At 43.2% G+C, this 24,769-nt stretch overlaps 1 protein-coding gene across 1 annotated transcript in view; it reads right to left on the bottom strand.

The window, feature by feature from the left end:
- Positions 1 to 24,769, bottom strand: part of DISC1 (DISC1 scaffold protein) — a 289,457-nt gene that overhangs the window by 156,289 nt on the left and 108,399 nt on the right. The window contains 2 exon segments of the mRNA XM_061624495.1: positions 3,882 to 4,070; positions 9,983 to 10,085. Coding sequence (XP_061480479.1) covers positions 3,882 to 4,070; positions 9,983 to 10,085 — 292 coding nt within the window.

The raw sequence follows: 24,769 nt of genomic DNA, 5'->3' as shown, positions 1-24,769 counted from the left end.
TTTTCAGTCACAACCTGCTTGAAAAAAAATTCAGTATATGAACCATAGTATTAGAATAAAAAATATTCCAATACCTTGTTTAGTGTATGGCAGGAATGGAGAACCTGTGGCCCTTCAGGTGTTGTTGGCCAATGCAAATAGAAGTCCAATAACATCTGGATGGTTGTAGGCTCTCCAGCCCTAATAAAAGAATGTAACCGCTGTAAAGCTAGTATACGTTCACGAGACAACAATAGACAAACCACTGTCAGTCAACCGAAATAGAGTAATTGCAAATGGGGATAACACTGACTTATCATACAGGTTTTGTACAGATTATAACCATGTAAATTAAGCACATGGAACACTTAGAATATGCTGCATAAATATTCCCTATGAAGCTGTAACAAATCCTCACAGCTCCACCACCCTATGATAAACTGGTGAATTAACAAAATGATTACAAACCTTATTAACCAAAAATTGGCCCTTCAACTAAATTCCTTTGATTTTTTTTCTTTAAAAATAAAAAGCCTTTCATAAACGATTTTTTGTTTAAAAAAACAAACAGAATAAAAACATCATAAGAAAATATGGACAACTGCTAGATCAGGCCAATGGCCCATCTAGTCTAATATCCTGTTCTCACTTTGGCCACCCAAATGCCTATGGAAAGCCCAAACGCAGGACCTGAGCACAAGAGCAGTTAATTAATATAACATTACAATATTGTAAATAGTTTTTTTAAAAAAAATGTAATCAGACCTAAACAAATTACCATGACCTAAGAGAGACATGCTGTAGATGACTCACGAAGTAAACGTATAGGGGCAGAGGGAGAAAGAGAGAGGAAATCACACATTTTAATTATTTATACTGCTTGGAGCAATTTGTGCTCCACTGGGCTTTTTTATTCAGGAAAACATACTCTCTGCAGTCACTGTCTGAAAATCACAATTCGAGGTTCATATTCACATGCACACAAAAATGTTTAACACATACTGCAGTGTTCTGTAATTTGTTTACACCCTATCCAACAAAGTATAATGAGACTTCAGTTCAAGCAAAGAGTGGATACGATCCAAACCGGCTTGCATGCAGTCACCCAAAATGTGTTAAGTTTTTCTCCTCTTAGAAGGTGAAACCCCAAAATAGTTTCATAAATTCCCCTGATTTCAAAACACAGTTTGTGAATGCAGTACTACACAGCTTTTATAGGTGAAAATGGGCTAGTGTGTGGTTGTTTCCTCTAGGAAAAAAATTATCTCATACCAATTCCCCAAACTGTATTCTTAATTCATAAAAGAGCAGTTTGGAAGTTCAGTTGGAGGTACACTCTCAAAACAATGAGGACAAATCTGAAAAGAGTACTCTCAGGAAAATGTTACAGAACATTATTTTTCTTTTACAGAAACTACCTAGCAACAGGAATACAGCCATCAAAGATCAGACACATATTTGCAAACCCAACTAATTTCCATGTTATAGTCTGAAAGATCCCTATTAAAACAGTGGATCAATGTTTCAGTATCTTTACTTTTTTAAAATATGTTTCTCTACCAGAACAGAAAGCATGTCTTTTAATTTCTTCTTCTATAGATATTTTACTTCACGTATTTTGAAGGAAAATGTGTAGATATGCGCGTGCACCCACTTATTATAGAGCAAGAAGAGGAGGAGGAGGTGGAGACTGGCTGTACAATATACACACACAAGCCAAGAGGACAGTCTATGTACAAATTGTATGTGTGCACGCACACACATCATTTATATAAAAGAGAGCAGCAAGAGGAGAAGACTGGCTGTACATACGCTAGGGATGGGATCTGTTGGCCAGTGCCAATTTGAAAGCATTCCATCAACCAAACAGGCTAGCATCAATTTGTGTTTATTCTGTATCTGCTAGCCGCTGCTTTTGCCACTCCATGTTTTCTTTTCACTCAGAAAAAATACTGAAGGAAATATCGATATTTTAAAAAGAAATATTGATAAATTATTATTCTTACAATCAATGTTTTAGAGGTGGATCTGTTGTTAAAACAGCCGTGGAAATTCACTACATTAAAATCTGATCCTCAGCAATTGAGAATAAGCTAATTAATGGAAAATTCTGTACCAAATCAGAATTGGGCGGAATTCTAGCACCTCCCTAGTATACACACATATAACCAAGAGAACAGTCACTTTACATCTCTTTAGCAGTCAATAAAACTGCTGTCCAGCCACCTTGGAAGCAACTCAGTAAACTTCATAGAAAACCATCCTTTCCTCACACAACCAACCATATTCTAGAAAGTATGAAAGTAGAGACGAATGTTAAACTCCATGCCATTTCAAGACCTCAAGCTACCTGAAAGCATCACAATAAAAACAGTTAAAACAACAAAGCAGAGGTTTCAAGTCAGGAAATCAGGGACATGCTTGTCTAAACAGTTGTGTCTTCAGGACTGCCTTGCTGTGATACCAAAGGATTTTTATGACCTCCATAAGATGTCTTTTAAAAAAATAATTAAATTGCCCACACCACTTTTATGATTCAGCCCTCAGGGGATTGACCATGGGTTAACAAAGCCCTCGGCCTGAAAAAGTTTGTCACCCTGGCTCTGACACACAACATCAGATGATGTCAGACCAATGCAACAGTTCTGCTGATAGGCACGTAGCTATCAAAGCCTTAACTTTTACACATATATGGGACAACCTACACATGACATTGATCACATAGTTTGCTTTTAAGTGAAAGTTTTTTCTTTCACAAATTGCCAGTTCAAGGGGCCCACCTTGGATGGGAACTATGGGGGGGGGAATAGGGGACTTTAACCCTTTGCTTCCCACTGCAATTCCAATGGGACCTTTTTCCCCAATGCAAACTGCAGTTGCAGAGAGGTGGATCTATATCAGGGCCTTGGGGGGGGGAAGGTTTAAAGACCACCACACCCACACCAGGATTCCAATCTGGAACAGGCTCCTCATGTTGGCAACTGGTGAAAGAAAAAGCTTGAACTCAAGGGAAAACTACATGATAAACATCAAGGGTAGTTTGGCCCAGTGACTAGCTCTTTACCCCCTTTGATTCTGACTACCTCAGCCTACCCTTGGTTGCTTCAGTTGTGCCTACTTTCAGCTACCTCAGCCAGATTGCTTGCCTCTCAGTTTACCTATTCTGGTATGGGAGACTTGGCAAAACTCAGCCTTTGGGCAAAACACATCCATTTAAACTAAGTTCTGCTAATCCAAGTAAAAACATGAAATATTTTTCTACTTTCAATATGCTTACAGGTTTTTTAAAAATCTTCTACAGTGTTTACATTTTCAGGATAATTCTGTTCTCTAAACTCACTAAATGCAATGTAATATTTCATGTAGATAAAGACATTGCTTTCAAAATATTACCCATGCTGTGGATTACATCCTTACCCAACATGCTTAGAGAATAAAAACCCAATGACATGAAAGCTTTCCTGCTGAGCTTCCTACTACTTTGGGGACCTTATATTTTCTATGGATTAAAATTAAAGTATGTGTGATTCTATGTGCAGAGTACTATTAAATTATGCAACAGCTATGAATGCACAGACATTCTCACTGTCAGCCTCCTGTGGTGAAGCCTGCTACCTATGCAGTAAAAGAACCAAAAAGAAATCAAATTAAAGCATGCTACATCATCAGCATATATAAAACAGGGGGGGAAATGCCACTCAAGAATGACAAACACTGAGGCTGACAGCACATTCAGCTTAATATATATCAAATGTTCTGCCAGAATTGCCTATCAAAAGAACTATTTTATGTCGTATAAATTAGATGGCTGCTCATCAGATCAGGCAGGATACTGAATGGCACGCAGCACAGGAAATGCCAGCCTCCTGTCACCCTAACAGCTGGCAAACTGCTCTACTTACCAAAGGCAAACTCCCCTTGCTCCATTTCTTCCTTCAGTCTCTTGTAACCTTCTTTCATTCTCTCTAATTTTTGGACATTTTTGGCACTCAGCGTGAACCATTCATTGAGAAGTCCCTCAAGTCGGTCTCTTTCAGCTGTTAACGACTTCATTTCTTCTATAAGGTTTTTAGCAGTACAGAAATTACCTCCTGTGGATTCATTGGAGGGGCATTAAAGAGAAAGATAGGAAAACAGAGAAGACGCAATAATAGAAACCTCCAAGTAGACTCCTAAAAAAAAATTAAATAGCTAGTCATTCATTCTGGAGATAGTTTGGTGGTAACATAATTTGATTTATTTTTGTTTCATTCAACTTACCAAGCTGCAACATGATTTTTTTTAAAGGTGATGGACTGCAGACTAATGATCTGGTCAGTCTGTAATTTTGTTAAATTAACAAATAATTACATACTGACTGGATCATTACCTGCAGTCCATCACATCATTCTGCTACATAGGGATACCTTCAAAGCTCTGAAATAAAATTTCCCTTGAACACTATATGGTACATATATTATACATAAGGTTTATAAATAAGTACATTCTTAAATTTAGAGAAAGTACTCCAGAGAGCTGGGGGGAAGGGGTCAATACGTGCCCCATAATTTCTACCCATTCCCCAAACAATGCATTGTCCTCTCTTTCTTTGCAGTAGAGTTACATAGCAGAAGAGCCTGGTCAAAGGACCCCTTTCTGCTTGCTGTCATTTTCTTTTGCAGTACAAATCTCCACATTCAGATTTTTTTAGCTGCACATTCTGATTTCTTCAGAGCCAGCTCATCTCCATGATTCCAAATAAAATACACCACATTGTATTCAGCTATGCTACAGTGAACAGAAGTGCATAATGTGAAGTAATGGAGAAGGAAATCTTGGAATGTTTAGAATACAAATTCCCCATGTTTAGAAAGCCCCACACCACTATGAACCATGCCCAGAGCTCTCCAAATTTGGGTCTGACTCATAATGGGGTCAGCCCTGCTACTAGCCATCCCTCTCTGTCAGTCCCGCCCACAATTACAAGCAAAAAAACCCTTACCTTGAGAAGATGGGGTAATTGTGATTCAGAGGATTTGCTAGAGATAAAACACACCTGCTTGCAGGCCTCATCTGTAATCCTTAACACTCCCCCAGCTCTCTCTCATGTGCAAAGTGCCCTCAACATGAACATGTTTTGTTATCCACATTCTCAGTATTGCGCATATATCCTCTCCTGTAGTTTCTAGCAACTGGTATTCAGAAGCATACTGCCTCTGACTATGGAGGCAGAACAGAGCCATCATTCATTCTCTCTCACACATGCGTATCTGTTGCTGTTCTCTCTCTCTGATTTCTACATACACACACACAAAATTGCTCTCATGAGCATGCACACATACACATACTTCTCCTAACCTCTTCCATTCTTTTCACCATTAGACAAAGTGAGGCTGCCAGCTCAGTCAGCAGACACTGTGTGTGACACACACTTGCAAGTGTTGGAGTACAATATGCTGTGTGTGTGCGTGCATGCATGCACACCATATGGCCTGCCTTAAGCTCCCTGAGCTAGCTTGCTGCCCTCAGGTGCAGTGGGGGATGGCATCCCGTTCCCAGTACTGAACTAAGATTCTCTTGCATTCCAGTCAGCTTCTGTCCTTCGCTTCAGGAGCAAAATGTCTTGGCTGTTTATGCTAAGCCCCAAACACCTCCATGCCTCCTACCCATCCATGCTTCCCCTTCTCCTATTTATCAGCAGTTGGCAGCAGCAGGTGCAACAATGGCCCCTCAAGGATCTTCCCACCTGCCAGTAGAAAGGTTAGCACTGACCTCTCAGAAATCAGGGCTTCTCCAGAGTCATCCCTATCCAGCAGCTCCTTGTGCTGGCTGAGGGAAAGAGAACTGTCCTGTCCTTGTGTTCCCTCAGCCCAAAGTCTGTGGCTAGCATCTGTGGGCAGCCCTCTACTGCCTGGGCTGTTCCTCCATTCGAAAATGTAATTAGAAGGTGCAGCCTAATAATTCTTTTTTTAAAAAAAAGTTAAAAGGAGAGGATACTACACTGTCTATTAATGTTTTATACTTACTGGATGATTATTAATTCCAAGAGGGAAGGTTAATATCCAGTCTTGAAGCTATGATGGAATAAACGTAATATCTCTGTTAACAATTCGCAAGCATTTTTGGTTCTAATACATGCCCATGAGGAAAATCTGCCCTATGTAGCTTTTTCCTTGATGAAGGTATTATGCCTTCAAGTCTGAGATGAAATATCAAGAAATCATCAACAGATCAGCAAACCACTCTCTTAAAGTGCCACTGGTGAACACCTGACCTTAATCACAGTAACTACAATTGGCACTTTCTAAATGCCATATGAGGGTTTCCTTTTTTTAACATATATATACATCTGTTTTATTGTCAAAAATCACAAAATAATACCAGTGTTCTGGGTTGAAAAAAGCAGACAAAGGTAATTTTGGGTGGCTGGAAACATATTTGTCAGGAAAAACATCTAATTAATGCTGTTTACTCCTATTCTTAGTTTCCATGATAGATGTAAACTGCATGTTATAATTTATTCATTTTACTTTCTTCTTTCAACCTTTACACACTGCACTGTCTTAGATATTACTCGTCCAATCTTGCTAACCATGCAAGTAAAAAAAATCCTTTCCACATCGATGGTCTCAGGACTGCATCCACCAGAACTCAGTTGCACTACAGGACTGTGCGCGCACAGAACCATTTTACTGGTGAAATTAATGAACGGGCAATTTCTAAAATTAATTTGGTCTGAGGTGCCAGTGTTAAAAGTATATATTCGATAAAGAATGAAGAGGCCAAACCACTGCTTTTAAAACCAATTAAAGCTATTCTAAAATATGAGAAATAATACAATAAAAGCAGTGTTTCTTCCATAGTTTTTGAAAATCAAACCATTTCCCCTTAAATTTCAGTTAATTCATACATTTAGTTGCTTGGTTGTATTTTTGTTGCTAATGCTTGTTCTTGAATCTGTTTGGGGTATATGTTCTCAACACATTGAATAAAAAAAAAAAAAAGCAAACAGCTAAGTGCCTATTTCCATCACCGGAACCCCTTTTTCTAGTATAGTAATTGACTGTGTCTGGAACAGAAAGGTAAGTCTAGACATCCCTACCCTGTCTATTCTGAAAATCCTATAATATAAAGATGCCTTCCCAGTTCTCCAGGGATACTTGAGGCAAAAATTCTAGAGATCCAAACATTCTAATTTTCTAAAAGTTTAACAGTTTATACTTTCACATTTTTATTAGATTCAGAATTCTTTTAAGACATATTTAGCTACCACCATAAAATGTGGCCTGGGAGTATAAAACCTGGGGCTTTGGGCCTACCCTGTTCTATATTCTGCATTGTTTATACTATCTGTTTTTATTTTAAATTGTATCTTGTTTTAATCTGTATTTTTATTGTTGAAAACAAATAAACAAAACAATATTATCAGAAATCCACCCGTGTGTTTCCAAGTATAAAGAAAGCTGTATGTGTTTCTTTTCATTGTTGATTATTCCCATATTTAGTATGCATAAAACATGCAACAGTTACAGTACTTTATTGATGCACAGACTTTTAGGCAGCAAATGAAAACAATTTTATTTGGGTATGTCTGGAGAAAAGAAGAAATATTTATCTTTATGCTGAAAAATTGTTGCAGCTTTGAACTTTACCTGTAAATTTTGTTTTGTTTTTATGTGTAATTTTATGCGTTTTTATTGTTTGTAATTTATTTGGTAGCCATCATAGTATATTTCAGTAGAAAGTTAAGAATATATAATTGCAAACAAAATAAATAATGAAGAAATGAAGTAACAGGCAGCCTGAAGATTTGATGGCTAGAGCAATACACCTGGAGTCCTGGATCCAAAACCTTTTTCATGACCCACCCAGAGACTGCCAAGGCACCTTCAGTTAGCTGTCAGTCAATCTGGATTCTGAGCTATTCAAAGCAAGATACCAGGATAGACTGAGATACAAACTGCATGGTGAAGACCTACCTAATTCTGCTGAAATAAACTGTACATACAGTTCAGCCATGCAATTTGCCACTTGGCGGGTTGCCCAGAATAAAGAGCAGCTGCCCCAGGTAAATGACAGAATGGTAAACTGCTTGCTGTCTGCATCCATCCCTTACTGGCCACCTGCTAGTAATAATGAGAATAATTTTATTTATACAGCACATCAAACAGCTGGTGCCCAAGATACTTTATAAACAATAAAATATATAATTGTAAAAAATTGTATATAATAGCAAAATCTTTTAAAAGGAAAATTATACTAAAGAGAAACAAGAAGTGGTTCCCTGAAAACATGTAGAAAATGAAAGGTGTTCAGATGCTTTTTAAAGATGAAAAGGAAACTAGACAACTGTGCAGAAGTAAGTTTCAAATACAATCAGGTTCTATTTGGTTCAAGACGTTAAAAACTAACTGCGATCTTAACTTTACTTACTACTCCAGAGGTAACCAACATGGTACTCTCCAGATGTTCCATCAACTCTGACCATTGGTCATGCTTGCTGAGACTGATGGAAGTTGTAGCCCAAAACATATGGAGGGCACCATGTTGGTTATCCCTGAACTACTCTAAAGGCACCAGCCCTTAAAGCCCACAAAATGACCCATCAGAGAGTGGCTGTAACACAAATATATCTGCAATTAGCCACACTTCCACATACCAAAGAAGCTGCAAGTCCATACAAGAAGGAATTACAAAAGTAAAGCCATGTGGTAACCTTACCAAATGAGTGTGTAGCTTATGAAAATTAGTCCTTGAAGCACACAGGACACTGACATTTCATAGAAACACCACAGTCACAGATGAAGCCCAAGACTCTCAGTCTCGTTTCCCATCTGCAATATGGGTATAACATATCTGTTTTACAGAATTATTACACTAGGTATTACATTAAATGTCATAGCATTTAACGTTTTGTTTTGTTTTTGTTTTGTTAAATAGCAGCTGGGTATTTGTGTGTGTCTTGATAAGGATCACAATGCACAATCCAAGCTGTTGACCAAACAGCAGCTTTCTTCCTGCAGCAATCAGCCACTTGCAGAGAAGTAATTTTCATTTTGACTGTGATGTTAGGGGAAAGGTTAAACTCAATTCACATACACCACACTCCCAATTCAGATTGCCTCCCCCTTCCCCCGGTGTTATTTAACACCACACCAAACATTATAGGATTTCTATTGCTCCACTCAACCCTAATCCGCTCTGAGAGATGGAAGGCAAAACTCACTTGAAGCTTAAGAAAAGTATAATTGCCCAGAAAGAGGAGTCAGCTGTGGGAAGAGGCCGGCTGGGCAGGGTGAGGACTGGAACAGAAGCAAGAATAGGAGCCGGAGTGCTGAGATTACAGGTGCACAGTCCCTCTAAAAATATTTCCAAGGCTGATGGTACAGCTCCTAATTTCATTTCAAATCACAAAGTGCTATTACATGATGTGCTGGCTAGTGCAGAAATCATAGGCTATATGCAGCCTCTCGGCATGCATAAAATATATCACAATAGTGTTCCTTGATGGGAGACCTTCTTGAACCACACACCCATTCATGGTGCTGGCTTGTTGCCTAATGGAGAGATTTTCTGCCTGTCAGCTCTGCAAATTGTAAACACGACTGTGCATAATTCATTCTGTCTCACCCCTCAAAAAAAAAGGGCAGGGGAGTACAGCAATCCAAAGTTCATGGCATAAAAGCTGTTATGAGAAAAATGGTAACAACTTAATATGCTGTGAACTTCAGATTCACATGTCAGTGTGCTCATAAATAAAATGCACAGGCACTCTGAAGACAAATAGCTCATTTGCTGCCAACATTAGCTATTTATCAATCTGAATAAGGAGAAGCTGCCAATTCTTGCATTCCATTGAGAAGTGTCATTTAAATCAGATACATCTTAATTCTCAAACCTCTTTGTGTTTATGAAACAAAGCCACCGTAAGCTAGCAGAATTCTCTCCTGATTTCTTTAAACATTCAGGTCATGATGAAAAATTCACAATCAGAACAAGGCAATAACACTTCTTCAAAAATTACCTGAAACAGCAAGCATTTTGGCTTCAAGAAGAGCTGGAAGCTGAGTTTCAATATCACTCACTTTCCTCCTTAAAGTGCTGCACAGCTTCTGACTGGTACATACCTAGATTGAAGCAGACAGCCATGATATATAATTCATTCATGTAATAATATAAGGGAATATAAAAGGCACTTCAAATTGTCTTGGTTTACAGACATGACATATCATTACACAGCAAGACAACAAAGGTTAATAAAATGTGATGTGTGATATTGCTCCAAGACATGTATTCCACAATTCAAGGGCTTGCCACACAATCCCCAGAAATAGCAACTCTTTCAGCAGTTGCCTAAATTGCAAGGGGAAAGGGGTAATCACAAACAAAGCAGATGAGCAGATACTGCAAGACTGGATTTCAGGCAAAAGGCCAAAGCTGGCAAATCATTGCAGATGTTTGAACTTTGTGTAAATATTTTGTTGACAGTTGTAACAGCTGAAGATCAAAATTATAAGTCTTGATTCAGATTAACAACCCAGCCCTACTCTCTACTTTAGTTGCCATGATGGAATAACTAAAATAGCATTCTATCGCAAGGCATACAAGGCAAAGTCATGCAGGCTGTGCCAACATTTCTTGAAACACAACTCAGTTCTCTTGCTCAAGTAAACAGCTAGCGCAAATATTTAATGGTGCCAGGGAACTTGTTATTGTTGTTATGTGCCTTCAAGTCGATTACGACTTATGGTGACCCTATGAATCAGCGACCTCCAAGAGCATCTGTCATGAACCACCCTGCTCAGATCTTGTAAGTTCAGGTCTGTGGCTTCCTTTATGGAATCAATCAATCTCTTGTTTGGCCTTCCTCTTTTTCTACTCCCTTCTGTTTTTTTCCACCATTATTGTCTTTTCTGCTCTTGAGGTGGGTGATTCATAGGGTTGCCATAAGTCGTAATCGACATGAAGGCACATAACAACAACAAATTATCTTTTCTAGTGAATCATGTCTTCTCATGATGTGTCCAAATTATGATAACCTCAGTTTCATCATTTTAGCTTCTTGTGACAGTTCTGGTTTAATTTGTTCTAACACCCAATTATTTGTCTTTTTCGCAGTCCATGGTATGCGCAAAACTCTCCTCCAACACCACATTTCAAATGAGTTGATTTTTCTCTTATCCGCATTTTTCACTGTCCAACTTTCACATCCATACACAGAAATCGGGAATACCGTGGTCTGAATGATCCTGACTTTGGTGTTCAGTGATACATCTTTGCATTTGAGGACCTTTTCTAGTTCTCTCACAGCTGCCCTACCCAGTCCTAGCCTTCTTCTGATTTCTTGACTATTGTCTCCATTTTGGTTAATGACTGTGTCGAGGTATTGATAATCCTTGACAAGTTCAATGTCCTCATTGTCAACTTTAAAGTTACACAAATCTTCTGTTGTCATTACTTTAGTCTTCTTGACATTCAGTTGTAGTCCTGCTTTTGTGCTTTCCTCTTTAATTTTCATCAGCATTCGTTTCAAATCATTACTGGTTTCTGCTAAGAGTATGGTATCATCTGCATATCTTAAATTATTGATGTTTCTCCCTCCAATTTTCACACCTCCTTTATCTTGGTCCAATCCCGCTTTCCGTATGATATGTTCTGCGTACAGATTAAACAAACAGGGTAATAAAATACACCCGTCTCACACCCTTCCCGATGGGAAACCAATCGATTTCTCCATATTCTGTCCTTACAGTAGCCTCTTGTCCAGAGTATAAGTTGTGCATCAGGACAATCAGATGCTGTGGCACCCCCATTTCTTTTAAAGCATTCTATAGTTTTTCATGATCTACACAGTCAAAGGCTTTGCTGTCGTCTATAAAGCACAGGGTGATTTTCTTCTGAAATTCCTTGGTCTGTTCTATTATCCCACGTATGTTTACGATATGATCTTTGGTGCCTCTTCCCTTTCTAAATCCAGCTTGGACATCTGGCATTTCTCGCTCCATATATGGTAAGAGCCTTTGTTGTAGAATCTTGAGCATTACTTTACTTGCATGGGATATTAAGGCAATAGTTCCATAATTACTGCATTCCCTGGGATCCCCTTTCTTTGGAATTGGGATGTATATTGAACACTTCCAGTCTGTGGGCTATTGTTTAGTTTTCCATATTTCTTGACAAATTTTGTCAAAATTTGGCCAGATTCAGTCTCAGTAGCTTGTAGCAACTCTATTAGTATGCCATCTGTTCCTGGTGATTTGTTTCTTCCAAGTATTTGAAGAGCAGCTTTTACCTCACATTCTAGAATTTCTGGTTCTTCATCATACGGTTCCTCCATGAAGCAATTTGTCATCCTGGCATCTCTTTTATAGGGTTCTTCAGTGTATTGCTTCCATCTTTCTTTTATTTCATCTCGGTCAGTCAGTGTGTTCCCCTGTTGATTATTCAACATCCCTACTCTTGGTTTAAATTTCCCTTTCATTTCTCTAATCTTTTGGAATAGGGCTCTTGTTCTTACCATTTTGTTGTCCTTTTCTATTTCTATATAATAACTATTGTAATAGTTTTCTTTGTCCCTACGTACTAGTCGTTGTATAGTTGCATTTAGGGTTCTGACTGCGTTTCTATCTCCTTTTGCTTTTGCTTTCCTTCTCTCTTTAACCATTTTAAGAGTTTCTTCAGTCATCCATTGAGGTCTTTCTCTCTTTTTAACTAGAGGTATTGTCTTTTTGCATTCTTCCCTGATAATATCTCTGACTTCACTCCATAGTTCTTCTGGTTCTCTGTCAACTAAGTTTAAAGCCTCAAACCTGTTCCTTATTTGATCTTTATATGCTTCTGGGATGTTATTTAAATTGTATTTTGGCATTATGAGTGCATTGTTGTTCTTCTTTAGCTTTACTCTGATTTTCGATACGATCAGTTCATGATCTGTACCGCAGTCTGCTCCTGGCCTTGTTTTCGCACAAAGTATGGAACTTCTCCATCTTCTGCTACCAATTATATAATCAATTTGATTCCTATATTGACCATCTGGTGATGTCCATGTGTACAGCTGTCTTTTCGGTTACTCAAAAACTGTGTTTGAGAGAAACAAATTATTGGCTTCACAGAATTCAGTAAGTCTTTCTCCTGCTTCATTTCTGTCTCCTAAGCCCCATTTCCCTACAATTCCTAGTTCTTCTCTGTTCCCTACTTTTGCATTCCAGTCCCCATGATTATCAGCATATCTTGTTTTGGTGTGTGATCAATTTCCTCCTGTACTTCTGCATAAAATCTCTCCAATTCTTCTTCTTCTGCGTTTGATGTTGGAGCGTAGACTTGGATGATGGTTATGTTAATAGGTTTCCTGTTCAATCTCATTGATATCACTCGCTCAAACCTTGCGTTGTAGCTCCTAATTGCTTTTGCTACATCACTTCTCACTATTAAAGCAACCCCGTTTCTTCTTGATTTCTCATTTCCTGCATAAAATATTTTGTAGTTGCCTGATTGAAAATGTCCCATTCTCGTCCATTTTAATTCACTCACGCCAAGTATTGTAATGTTGATACACTCCATTTCTTGCTTGACAATTTCTAACTTTCCCTGGTTCATGCTTCTCACATTCCAAGTTCCTATTGAGTGCATCATACAACTCTGGACTCTCCTTTCGCATCTGTGCTCATCAGCCTCTGGGCTTCCTTTCGGCTTTGACCCAGCTGCATCAATAGTCACAGTGCTACTCGTCCTTGTCCTTTGTTCTTCCCCAGTAGCTCGGTGAGTGCCTTCTGACCTGGGAATCTCATCTTCCAGCATTATTCTTGTGTTGCATTTTGGATACTCTGTTCATAGGGTTTTTGTGGTAAGAGGTATTCAGAGGTGGTTTACCATTGCCTTCTTCTGAGTTTGGATGCATCTTAGTCTGGTGTCTCAGCTTTGACCATTCCGCCATGGGTGCCCCTGCTAGGAGTCTAGCCTCTTGGTCTAGACTCCTGACGGCATTGCTCTCAGCTTCTTTAATACTCTCAAACCCCCTCACCACATTAAGGTGTGCATCCTAAAAGGGGGCCAGGGAACTTAGGACACAATATAAGGTTCTTGCAGAGCATCAAGCAACTAAGCACAGAATCAAAATGGAAATATGATATTACAGGCCCCCTTTCTATTGAACTTCAGGCACTTGACAGAGACCTTCCTATTCCATCAGGCATTTTAAGAAAGTTTTCTGTTTTTATTATTCATTTTAATTGATTTTATTCACTGTGGATTTTTTTTAAAAAAAATTATGTACAGAGCTTAGAAGCTTCAGAGATTAAGCAATATACAAATAGCTGACATAGATAAATAAAATGTATAGAAGAGAATGTTTTTCATCCTTTCTCATTTAAAAACAAGCATCATTTCCTCCAATGCTGTACTTACATGGCTGACTGCCGTGACAGTGAAATTAGGCCACCCCAAAATAAAAAAAATTACTTACTAGGGAGGCCTCCTGTAAGTTTAACCACACTAGTTTGTAAATTAAAAGAAGCAGACATTTAAAACAACTACAATAAAATGACCCAACAGGAACTGTGCCAAGTTAGTATAAGGCAGCTTCCTATTTTCCTGAGTCAGGCCACTGGTCCATCTAGCTCAACATTGTTTGCACCGACTGGTAGCAACTCTCCAGGATTGAAACAGGAGTTTTCCCAGCCCTACCTGGAAAAGCCAGGGATTAAACCTGGTGCCTTATGCATGCAAAGCATGCTCTATCACTAAGCGATGGCTCTTTCAGGACATATAGAATGTTGACAGTTCAACTACAGAATGATGAGGATGTTTGTTGAAGGGGACAAAGAAAATGGAGGATGGGTTGACCTACTTGAGCCCCTAACAGCAAATAGTATCACCTGTTTGCCACCCTGGCCTCTAAGGATGTTGATGATGATACGAGAACTGCACCACTGTGCTACATTTTATATGTCCCACTGTTGCAGATCTAGCTCCCAAATTATGAATGCTGGGGTGATGGTCACTACCTTAGATAGCTTAAAAAGGGTTTAGGCAAGCTTATTTAGGGTAACTATTAATGACTGTTAAGTCATGAACTTCATATTCAGAAGCTGGCAGTTTGCTAATATCATCAGTGGCCAAAGAGCAGCAATTGAATAGAGCTATGGCCTTCAAACCTACGGGCTTCCCATCAGCATCTACTTGGCAATTGTGGGAAGCAGGTTGGAACAGATCAATTTCAGTCTGATCCAGCGGTATGATTTTATGTTTAATAGTTTGAACCATTTGCAGAGATGCTCATAGTCAAGACACAAGTCCTTGTAGGTGTGAGACGCCCACTTCATTATTTATGGTGACCAAAAACTATCTTTAGAAGTTTTTGGGGGGAGAGTATACCTAAAGTGATGATGTGGATTGACCACAAGTTATCCTGTGCATAAAAATGATTGGATCCCCTCCCCCAAATAAGTATAAATTCAGACACTAGTTGTGTAATCTAGTAGTAAAATTACATAACCTCTGAGATGGGAGGTTCCCAGTTCAAATCTTAGCTCAGTTTTGAGCTTATGGATAGCCGCAGGGAACCCTTGGAGTTCACAGCCTCCATCTGTAAAATGGAGAGAATACTAGTTGTGTTACAATTTGTGCAATCAGTTCTTTTTTTAAAAGACACTGGACTATATCCAACTAAGTCATACACAGAGTACTGTAGACCCTTTGAAATGTACCATTGGTATCACCTGAAGGGTGATTTTCTCAGGTGGTCCAACATCATGTGGGATATAGCGCCATCTAGCATCCGAAGGCAAGAATGGATCGAAGTCAAGACCTGAGGCATCAAGCCCCTCCCACTCCAGTTCATTCGTGACAAGACCTAAGTGAGATATATCTGAAAAGACAGAAAAGGCCAACGGGCCTACCAGCAAGAAAACATTGTCCCAAATAATAACCCAAAGATCGCAAGCATTTTAAACAGTTCCAAAAGGGTCTTGACTTGGCTAAATAGTTTAAATAGTATAACTCTGAAGAGTGATAATTAGCAAGGTACCAAAAACCCAACAGGGAGGGCCATGATGTCAGACCACCTGAGAAAATCACACTTCAGGTGATACCAATGGTAATTTTCGTCAGGTGGTCCGACATCATGTGGGATGTACCAAAGCAGCCCCTAATAGGGAGGGACCACCCTTTGATTACTAGTCATAAAGAACCTGTTGTAACACATGCCTCCCGAAGGAGGCATCAGCAGAAGCATAACGGTCTATCTTATAATGTCTTATGAAAGAATTTGGGGTAGACCATACAGCCGCTCTCCAAATCTCTGCCAGAGAGGCGTCGGTTGCGAAAGCAGCCGTAGTGGCTACTGACCTAGTTGAATGTGCCGTTATATTACGAGGCACTGGCAGCTGAAGGGACTCATAGGCCAATGCAATGCAGGCACACAACCAACAAGATAACGTAGAACTGGACACCTTTTTCTCCAGAGTACGAGGATGAAAGGATACAAATAGTGAATCCATTGACCGTATGTCCTGGGTTCGAGACAGGTAGGTCTTGAGGGCCCTCCGGACATCTAGCGAGTGCCAGGCCTTCTCCAGTGGATGGACAGGATCTGAACGAAGGCAGAACAATGTTCTGGTTACAGTGGAATGCCGAAACGACCTTGGGACAGAAGAAAGGATCTAGACGCAGTACCACTGAGTCCTTATGGAAAATACAGAGATGCCGGGCCGAGGACAGTGCCCCCAACTCTGAGACTCTTCTCGCCGAGGTGATCGCCACGAGGAACAGGACTTTGAAGGACAAAAGTTGTAATGGCACAGATCGAATGGGCTCAAAAGGAGGCCGCTGTAGGGCTTGCAGGACCTTTGATAAACTCCACGAAGGAAAGCGGTGATGAACTGCTGGCGACAGTAGGGCAGCCCCCTTCAAAAAACATTTGACGAGTGGGTGTGAGCCCATAGGAATACTAGGAGATGTGACAGAGAGAATAGATGATATGGTGGCAGTGTGGCAATGCAAGGTGTTAGATTTAAGTCCCATCTTCAGGCCTCTATGTAGAAATTGCAGTAGGTGTTGAACATTAGCCTGAGATGGTTGTACGTTTTGAGAGTCACACCAGCTAGAGAAGGCAAACCAAGTGCTCTGGTAGACACGAGAGGTGGACTGTTTTCGAGACACGAGAATTGTGTCCACAACTCCCTGAGAAAGTCCTGAATGAATCAAATGTCCCCGTTCAAATGCCACGCTGTCAGATTGAGCCATTCGGGATCCGGATGCCAAATCGGACCCGGAGAGAGGAGATCTGGTCTGAGCAGCAACCTCCAAGAGTCCGTCACCGAAAGGGAGAGCAGATCAGAGAACCACGGCTGACGAGGCCAGTACGGGGCTATCAGGACCAGACAGGCTCTTTCACATCACAGCTTCCTGAGGGTCCTGCTCAGTAGCGGTATCGGGGGAAAGGCATATAGGAGGCCTGCTGGCCACTGAGTCAACAGTGCATCTACCGATTCCGCATTGGTGTCCAGATATCTGGAGAAGTAGCAAGAAAGCTGGTAATTGTGACTGGAGGCAAACAGGTCCACCGAGAGGATGCTGAACAGTTGTTGGAAAAGGCTGAACACCATAGGGTGAAGCTTCCATTCTCCCGGGATCACCTGTTGTCTGCTGAGCCAGCCGGCCGCAATGTTTAAAACACCACTGAGATGTTCTGCTCTCAGTGAAATTAGATGTATTTCGGCCCAGTCGAAGAGTTGAGAAGCCTCCGTCTGGAGGCACATTGACCTGGTTCCCCCTTGCCTGTTCAGATGTGATTTCACACAGGTATTGTCCGTGCGAATCAGTACATTGCCCAGAAGAAACAGAGGTTGAAAATGCCGAAAAGCCAGATGGACTGCTCTCAGTTCCAGCCAGTTGATATTGTGACTTGCTTCTGCGCTGGACCAAACACCCTGAGCATATTAGGAATTGCAGTGGGGGGCCCATCCGGACAGACTGGCATCTGTCGTTATTACAGTTCTGTCTGGTTCTCGGAACGGGGTTCCCTGTCTGAGATTTATGACTGTCGCCCACCAATGGAAGCAGGCCCGCAGAGATGGATGCAGGGGACTGTTCGGTGGTTGGACGTGGCAATGTCCTGTTGAACACGGAGTAAAGCCCACTGTAAGGGTAGAGTGTGGTGTCGAGCCCATGGTACGATGTGGATGGTCGAGACAAACATCCCTCGAGCCCTTGCCAGAAGCATTATGTCCACCCTTGATCGACACGCGAGGTGCAAAGCCATCTCTCTGATGGCTGAAATCCGATCTGGTGATAAAAAGACCACTGCCTGTGCGGTGTCTAAAAGAGCGCCCAGGTGTTGTAGACGCTGAGTTGGCTGAAGTTGACAAGCCAACCATGGGTGCGCAGAACAGTGAGGGCAGAGAGGGCCAGATCCCTTGAACTCACCCGAATCAACAAATCATCCAAATAAGGATAAATGTGAACACTCTGGAGGCAGAGGGAAGCCACCAGGGTGAGCAGTACTTTGGTGAAGACTCTCGGGGCCGACGAGAGTCCGAAAGTCATTGCCCGATATTGAAAGTGGTGGGGGCCAAAGGAAGGGGGGGTTGCTGTGGTCTATAGGAGCGCCATCTCCCTCTGCAAGCACCCTGTCCATGTGACTACTGGTCTCGAGTGTTTGCACCTTATGTTGTGTCAGCGGGACAGACTGGGGATTCTGTTGGTGTACCGCCCACCCCGCTGCCCAACAGACTCCCTAGCTGAGCTGACGGAGGTGGTCTCGGGTGTACTGTTGAGATCCCCCAGACTGTTGGTTCTAGGGGATGTCAACATCCATGCTAAGGCCACCTTATCCAGGGCGGCTCAGGATTTCATGGTCTCCATGACAACTATGGGACTGTCCCAATATGCCATTGGTCCAACACATGTAGCAAGGCATACTCTAGATTTGGTTTTTGCATCGGGACATGGAGTTGGTGATCTGAATGTGGGGGACCTTACATCAGTCCCTCTGTCATGGACAGATCACTGCTTGCTGAAGTTTAGACTTACAGCGGCTTTTCCCCTCTGCAAGGGTGGGGGACCTATTAAGTTGGTCCGCCCCCAGAGACTAATGGATCCGGATGGTTTCCAAAGGGCTCTGGGGAGTTTTCCGGCTGATAGGGCTGGCACTCCTGTCGAAACCCTGGTTGAACTGTGGAATACAGAAATGACCCGGGCGGTTGACATGATTGCTCCTGAGCACCCTCTCCTGTGTAGAGCTCGTACGGCTCCATGGTATACCCCAGAGCTGAGAGCGATGAAACAATATAGGAGACGGCTTGAGTGCAGATGGAGGCAAACTCCTAGTGGATGCAATTATACACTGGTAAGTGCCTATGGTAAGCTGTATTTAGGGGCAGTGAGGGCAGCAAAAAAACAATATTTTGCTGCCACTATCAAATCATCAAACTGCCGCCCAGCAGAACTCTTCAGAATTGTCTGGGGGCTATTACACTCTGGCCCCAGGGACATGGTAGAACCATCGGAGGCCCGCTGTAATGAATTTGCTAGGCACTTCCAAGATAAAAACTTTAGCATCCGCTAGGACTTAGACTCCAGTGTTATAGCAGGTGAATCAAGTGAGGTATCCAGAGCACAGCCTTGTCCCGACTTCCTGGATGAGTTTTAGTTGATGCAGCTTGAGGACGTTGACAAGGTGCTTGGACAGGTTCGTGCAACCACTTCTGTGCTAGATCCTTGCCCTTCTTGGCTAATAAAAGCTAGCAGGGATGGAACAGCCGGCTGGGCCAGGGAAGTGATTAATGCCTCTCTGCAAGAGGGGGTGGTCCCTGGCGACCTGAAAGAGGCGGTAGTGAGACCACTCCTGAAGAGGCCCTCCCTGGACCCAGAAAATCTTAATAACTATAGGCCTGTGGCAAATGTTCCATTCCTGGGCAAGGTCCTTGAACGAGTGGTTGTGGGCCAGCTCCAGACACTCTTAGATGAGACCGATCTGGATCCATTTCAGTCAGGTTTCAGGCCTGGTTTTGGCATGGAAACAGCCTTGGTTGCCCTGTATGATGACCTCTGTCAGGAGAGAGACAGGGGGAGTGTGACTCTGTTGATTCTCCTTGATGTCTCAGCGGCTTTCGATACCATCGACCATGGTATCCTTCTGGGGAGACTGGCTGAGTTGGGAGTGGGAGGTACTGCATTGTGGTGGTTCCATTCCTACTTGGCAGGTCACCTCCAGAAGGTGGTGCTTGGAGAACATTACTCGGCACCCTGGACTCTCCAGTATGGGGTTCCGCAGGGGTCAGTTCTGTCCCCCATGCTGTTCAACATCTACATGAAACCGTTGGGTGCAGTCATCCGGAGCTTTGGAGTGCGTTGCCATCAGTACGTGCAGCTCTATTTCTCCTTTTCATCTTCTTCAGGTGAGGCTGTCAATGTGCTGAACCGATGCCTGGCTGCGACAATGGACTGGATGAGGGCTAATAAACTGAGGCTCAATCCAGACAAGACTGAGATGCTGCTAGTGGGTGGTTCTTCTGACCGGATGGTGGATGTCCAACCTGTTCTGGATGGGGTTGCACTCCCCCTGAAGGAGCAGGTTCATAGCTTGGGGGTTCTCCTAGAACCATCTCTGTCACTTGAGGCTCAGGTAGCCTCGGTGGCACGGAATGCCTTCTACCAACTTCGGTTGGTGGCCCAACTACATCCCTATCTGGACAGGGATAACCTGGCTTCAGTTGTCCGTGCTCTGGTAACCTCCAAATTAGATTACTGCAATGCACTCTACATGGGGCTGCCTTTGAAGACGGTTCGGAAACTGCAGCTTGTGCAAAATGCAGCGGCCAGATTGGTAACAGGGACCAGACGGTTTGAACATATAAAACCGATTCTGGCCCGCTTGCATTGGCTGCCTGTATGTTTCCGAGCTCGATTCAAGGTGCTGGTTTTGACCTATAAAGCATTACATGGCTTGGGACCACAATACCTGATGGAACACCTCTCCCGATACGAACCCAACCGTACGCTACTTTCAAGATCAAAGGCCCTCCTTCGGGTGCCTACTCTAAGGGAAGCACAGAGGGTGGCAACAAGGGAGAGGGCCTTCTCAGTGGTGGCCCCCAAATTATGGAATGAACTTCCTGATGAGGTGCGCCTGGCGCCAACACTGTTATCTTTTCGGCGCCAGGTCAAGACTTTCCTCTTCTCCCAGGCGTTTTAACATGTGTTTTTAAATTGTTTTATATTGTTTTGAATTTTAAAATTGTGTTTTAAATTGTTTTTAAAATATGTGTTTTAAATTGTATATTTGTTTTAATGTTTTTGATTGCTGTAAACCGCCCAGAGAGCTTCGGCTATGCGGCGGTATACAAGTGCAATAAATAAATAAATAAATAAATCTCAGGAAATGTCTGTGGGCCGGACACATGGAGATATGCTTCTTTCAGGTCTATAGAAGCCAGAAAGTCTCCGTGTAGAGCCTCTATAATGGACGCCAGGGACTCCATCTTGAACCGTCAATATTTCACAGAACGGTTGACAAATTTGAGGTCTAACACCGCCCTCCATGACAGATCTTGATTGGGAACCGCAAATAGGAGAGAGTAAATCCCTTGCACTCTCTCCACCGATGGTACTGGTTCTATTGCAGCTATTTTGAGAAGATGGGCGATGGCTTCTCGCATGATCCGGCGCCTGTCTCGAACTCTGGGTAGGAGGGAGGCGATGAATCTGTCTGGAGGGGTCAGCCAAAATTCCAGTTCATAACCGTGAGTGAAGAGATCTCTGACCCAAGCGACCTCTGTCAGACGCAACCAGTTACTTGCAAATCGTAGCAATCTGCCCCCAACTGGGAAAGCGTAAATATTGTCTACGCTGACGAGCTCCTCTGCCATATGATGAAGCTGAGGCCCCTTGATTTCCTCGGTTCTGGATTCTGCCTTGGAATCGTTGTCTGTTCCAGGTTCCTCTGGAGGGACGGAAATCGGAAGATTGATAATTACGGCCCCGTCCCCCAGGCCGCGCTCCCCGAAAGGGCTGGAAGGAGCGGTATGGGGTGAAACGTCTAAACGGTCTACGACCCTCCCTCTTGGATGTGGCCAACACTGGTCTTCGGCTGTCCTTAGGGTCTACCAAGACCGCCTTGAGAGCTTCCTCTCCGAAAAGTAATGGCCCAGAGAAAGGCGTCCTTGACAAGTTGCCCTTGGCTGTAGAATCAGCGTCCCAGTGCCTGAGCCAAAGTGTACGCCAAGCTACTACCTGTGAAGCCAGGGCTCGCGCTCCCAGCTGAGTGGTGTCTAACGTGGCATCTGTCATGGCCCCATCAGAGGACTCATCAGACGAGGATGACTCGGGAGTAACAGCAGCAGACCCAGAAGCAGCAGACCCAGAAGGAGAAATGGAGGAAACTCCTGAGAACCCAGCTCCTTCTCCCCCTCAGCTGCAGAGCACCCCAGACACAGCTGAAGCCCTTCAGCCAGACGCAGACAGTGAACAGGATACGCCCCCTCACCTGCAGAACGTAGACAACAGAAGGTCAGGCAGAAGAGGGGCAGGCCTGTCCACTTAAGACCAAAACACCTGCTGACAAACCTGATCCTTAAAAGTCAAACCTTGGCTTCAGCTTGTTGCTGACTACAACATCAGGCGTGACCACTGTGTGTCTTCCTATCCCCTGAACCTTGACTTAGACTGATCTCTCGGCAAACTAGACCCAGACCTTCACTGACGTCTCTTCTGGATTTCTGGCTTGGCACGTAAGCTACGAACGGCCTCTGCCCTTATCTTGCTTCCTCCTTGCTAGCCTGGCAGATTTATAGCCAAGCTGCCGGCTGAGGACTTACGGCCTGGCAATTACCAAGGAATCTCCAGACCTGCCTGCACCCCCACTGACACTGCTGTCTCAGTGAAGAGCTGACAGCATCGGCCACAAATGCTGCAGTCTTATGTAACTTTACCAGGCCCTTCCTAAGCTTTACAGGGTCTGGATTGGGATCATCCAAGAGTTCATCCAGCCACATCATAGGCACTCTTGAAAAGATGGAAGCTGCAGCAGATGCTTGAATAGAAAAAGCAGTAGCTTCATGATTTTTACGCAAAGCGTAGTCCATGAGGTGTTCAAAGTGGTCCTTTAGTTGTGAGTCTCCTTGTTTCGGTAGGATGGACTTCGAAACCAAACTAGAGACCGGCTCGTCGATGCCTGGGACATCCAGGCGAGTCATGAAGTCCAGGGCCAATGCATAGAGTCTTTTAGCCATGACAGAAAAGCAACATGCCTGCAGCGGGCGATCTAATTCTTCCTTGGCCAGTTTGCCAATGGGGTCTGGCACAGGAAGGAAGTGATCCGATGATCTGGGTGATTTGAGGACTTTGGCCCCTTTCATTGGAGGAGCGGTGGATTCTGGTTGTGGAGTCTGAAGTCCTAATGTACCCAGAACTCTACGAGCGAGGGGAGGATAGTCGGCTGTATCGAATAGACGATAGGACGTGTCCTCCTCGAGTTCAGCATCATCGCTCCACTCATCCCCCTCGGCTTGGAGAGAATACGTTGGATCCTCCAAACTGGGAATCTCATCTCCAATCCTGCCTCCAACAACGTCAAATGGGTTAGGTGAGGAAGGAGGGACCACGTCAGTACAGCCACACGGAGCTGGAGCACAGGAAAGACATTGCTCACTGTGCTGAAGTAATGGAGTCGTTTGGACTCTCGACTGCTCTTGTGATAAAAAACTCAACATATCCTTCAGCTGCAAAAGGAATTCAGGAGACAACTGCAATCTCAGTAAAGAGGCAGGTGGTTGCCCTTGTTGAGACACAGCTGCAGGCAGCTCAGTAGATTGGTGAGACGTATGAGTCGTAGTTGAGAAAATGGGTTGAGAGGGACAGTCCACAGGCTGGGTAGGAAAACCCTCAAATTTATCCCCAGACGACCCAGCTGGCGAGTGAAAGAGGGCTGTTAAACTTTCTTGGCCAGCAGCATCAGAAGGCGGAATGGAAACATAACAGGCTTGCTTGGTGGCGCTGTGGCTAGACAGGTGTTTGGTTTTAGCCACGGCCTTAGAGTGAAGTCTGGGTTGTTTTAGCTTAGCAGCCTTGTGATGTGAGGCTTGGCAGGGTTGCTTTGTCCCAGACGGATGTGTCTCTTGTTGTTGATCCGCCATTGTACATGCACAGATATGCGGTATATACATATTACCAACACACGCACAAAGGTGGGGGGTGCAGTGTGGCGAGGGACTTCAGTATATGCCCGTAGGTGGGGGAGAATATACAGTCCCAATGCACAGTGCAGCAGTTGTGCAGCCAAGTTGCCTTCTGTACACCCCCGCAGGTGGGGGAGAATGTACAGCCCCAAATGTGCAGCTGTTGAGCAAATGAGTCGTGTGGGGGGGAGAGGTCAGTACGCGCCCACTATACAGCCCCAAATGCTCTGTAGTCGGAGCTGCTACTGTAGAGATGACTTTACTGTGGAGGTTCTTCTTAAATTGAATTAACTGACTATAGCTGCACTTTATGTTCGAAATAAAAATAAAATAAAAAACTGGTCTACACTCTGATCAATGTCACACAGCAAGCCAGCACAGCCTAATCAAAAAAGGCGGAAAGAAATGACAGAATAAAATGGCGCCCGCCGAAAGAGTGGGAAACGTTAACAAACAAAATGGAGGGCAGGAGGAGGATGCAGCAATTGCGGTTGAAAAAGCTCACTAGCAGCCTGAGAATGGTAAAGCAACGAAGCCGCAGCCAACTAAGAAAAAAGCGGCCTCTCTCCAACTGCCGCAGTAGCGAGCTGAAGGAAACTAGACACGGTCCCCTTTGCAGCCTCAGAAGTGAGCCAGGG

This window comes from Rhineura floridana, chromosome 4 (assembly GCF_030035675.1).
Source record: "Rhineura floridana isolate rRhiFlo1 chromosome 4, rRhiFlo1.hap2, whole genome shotgun sequence".
Taxonomy (NCBI): Eukaryota; Metazoa; Chordata; class Lepidosauria; order Squamata; family Rhineuridae; genus Rhineura; species Rhineura floridana.
The sequence above is the reverse complement of the archived record's forward strand: the minus strand, read 5'-3'. Positions and strand labels throughout refer to the sequence as shown.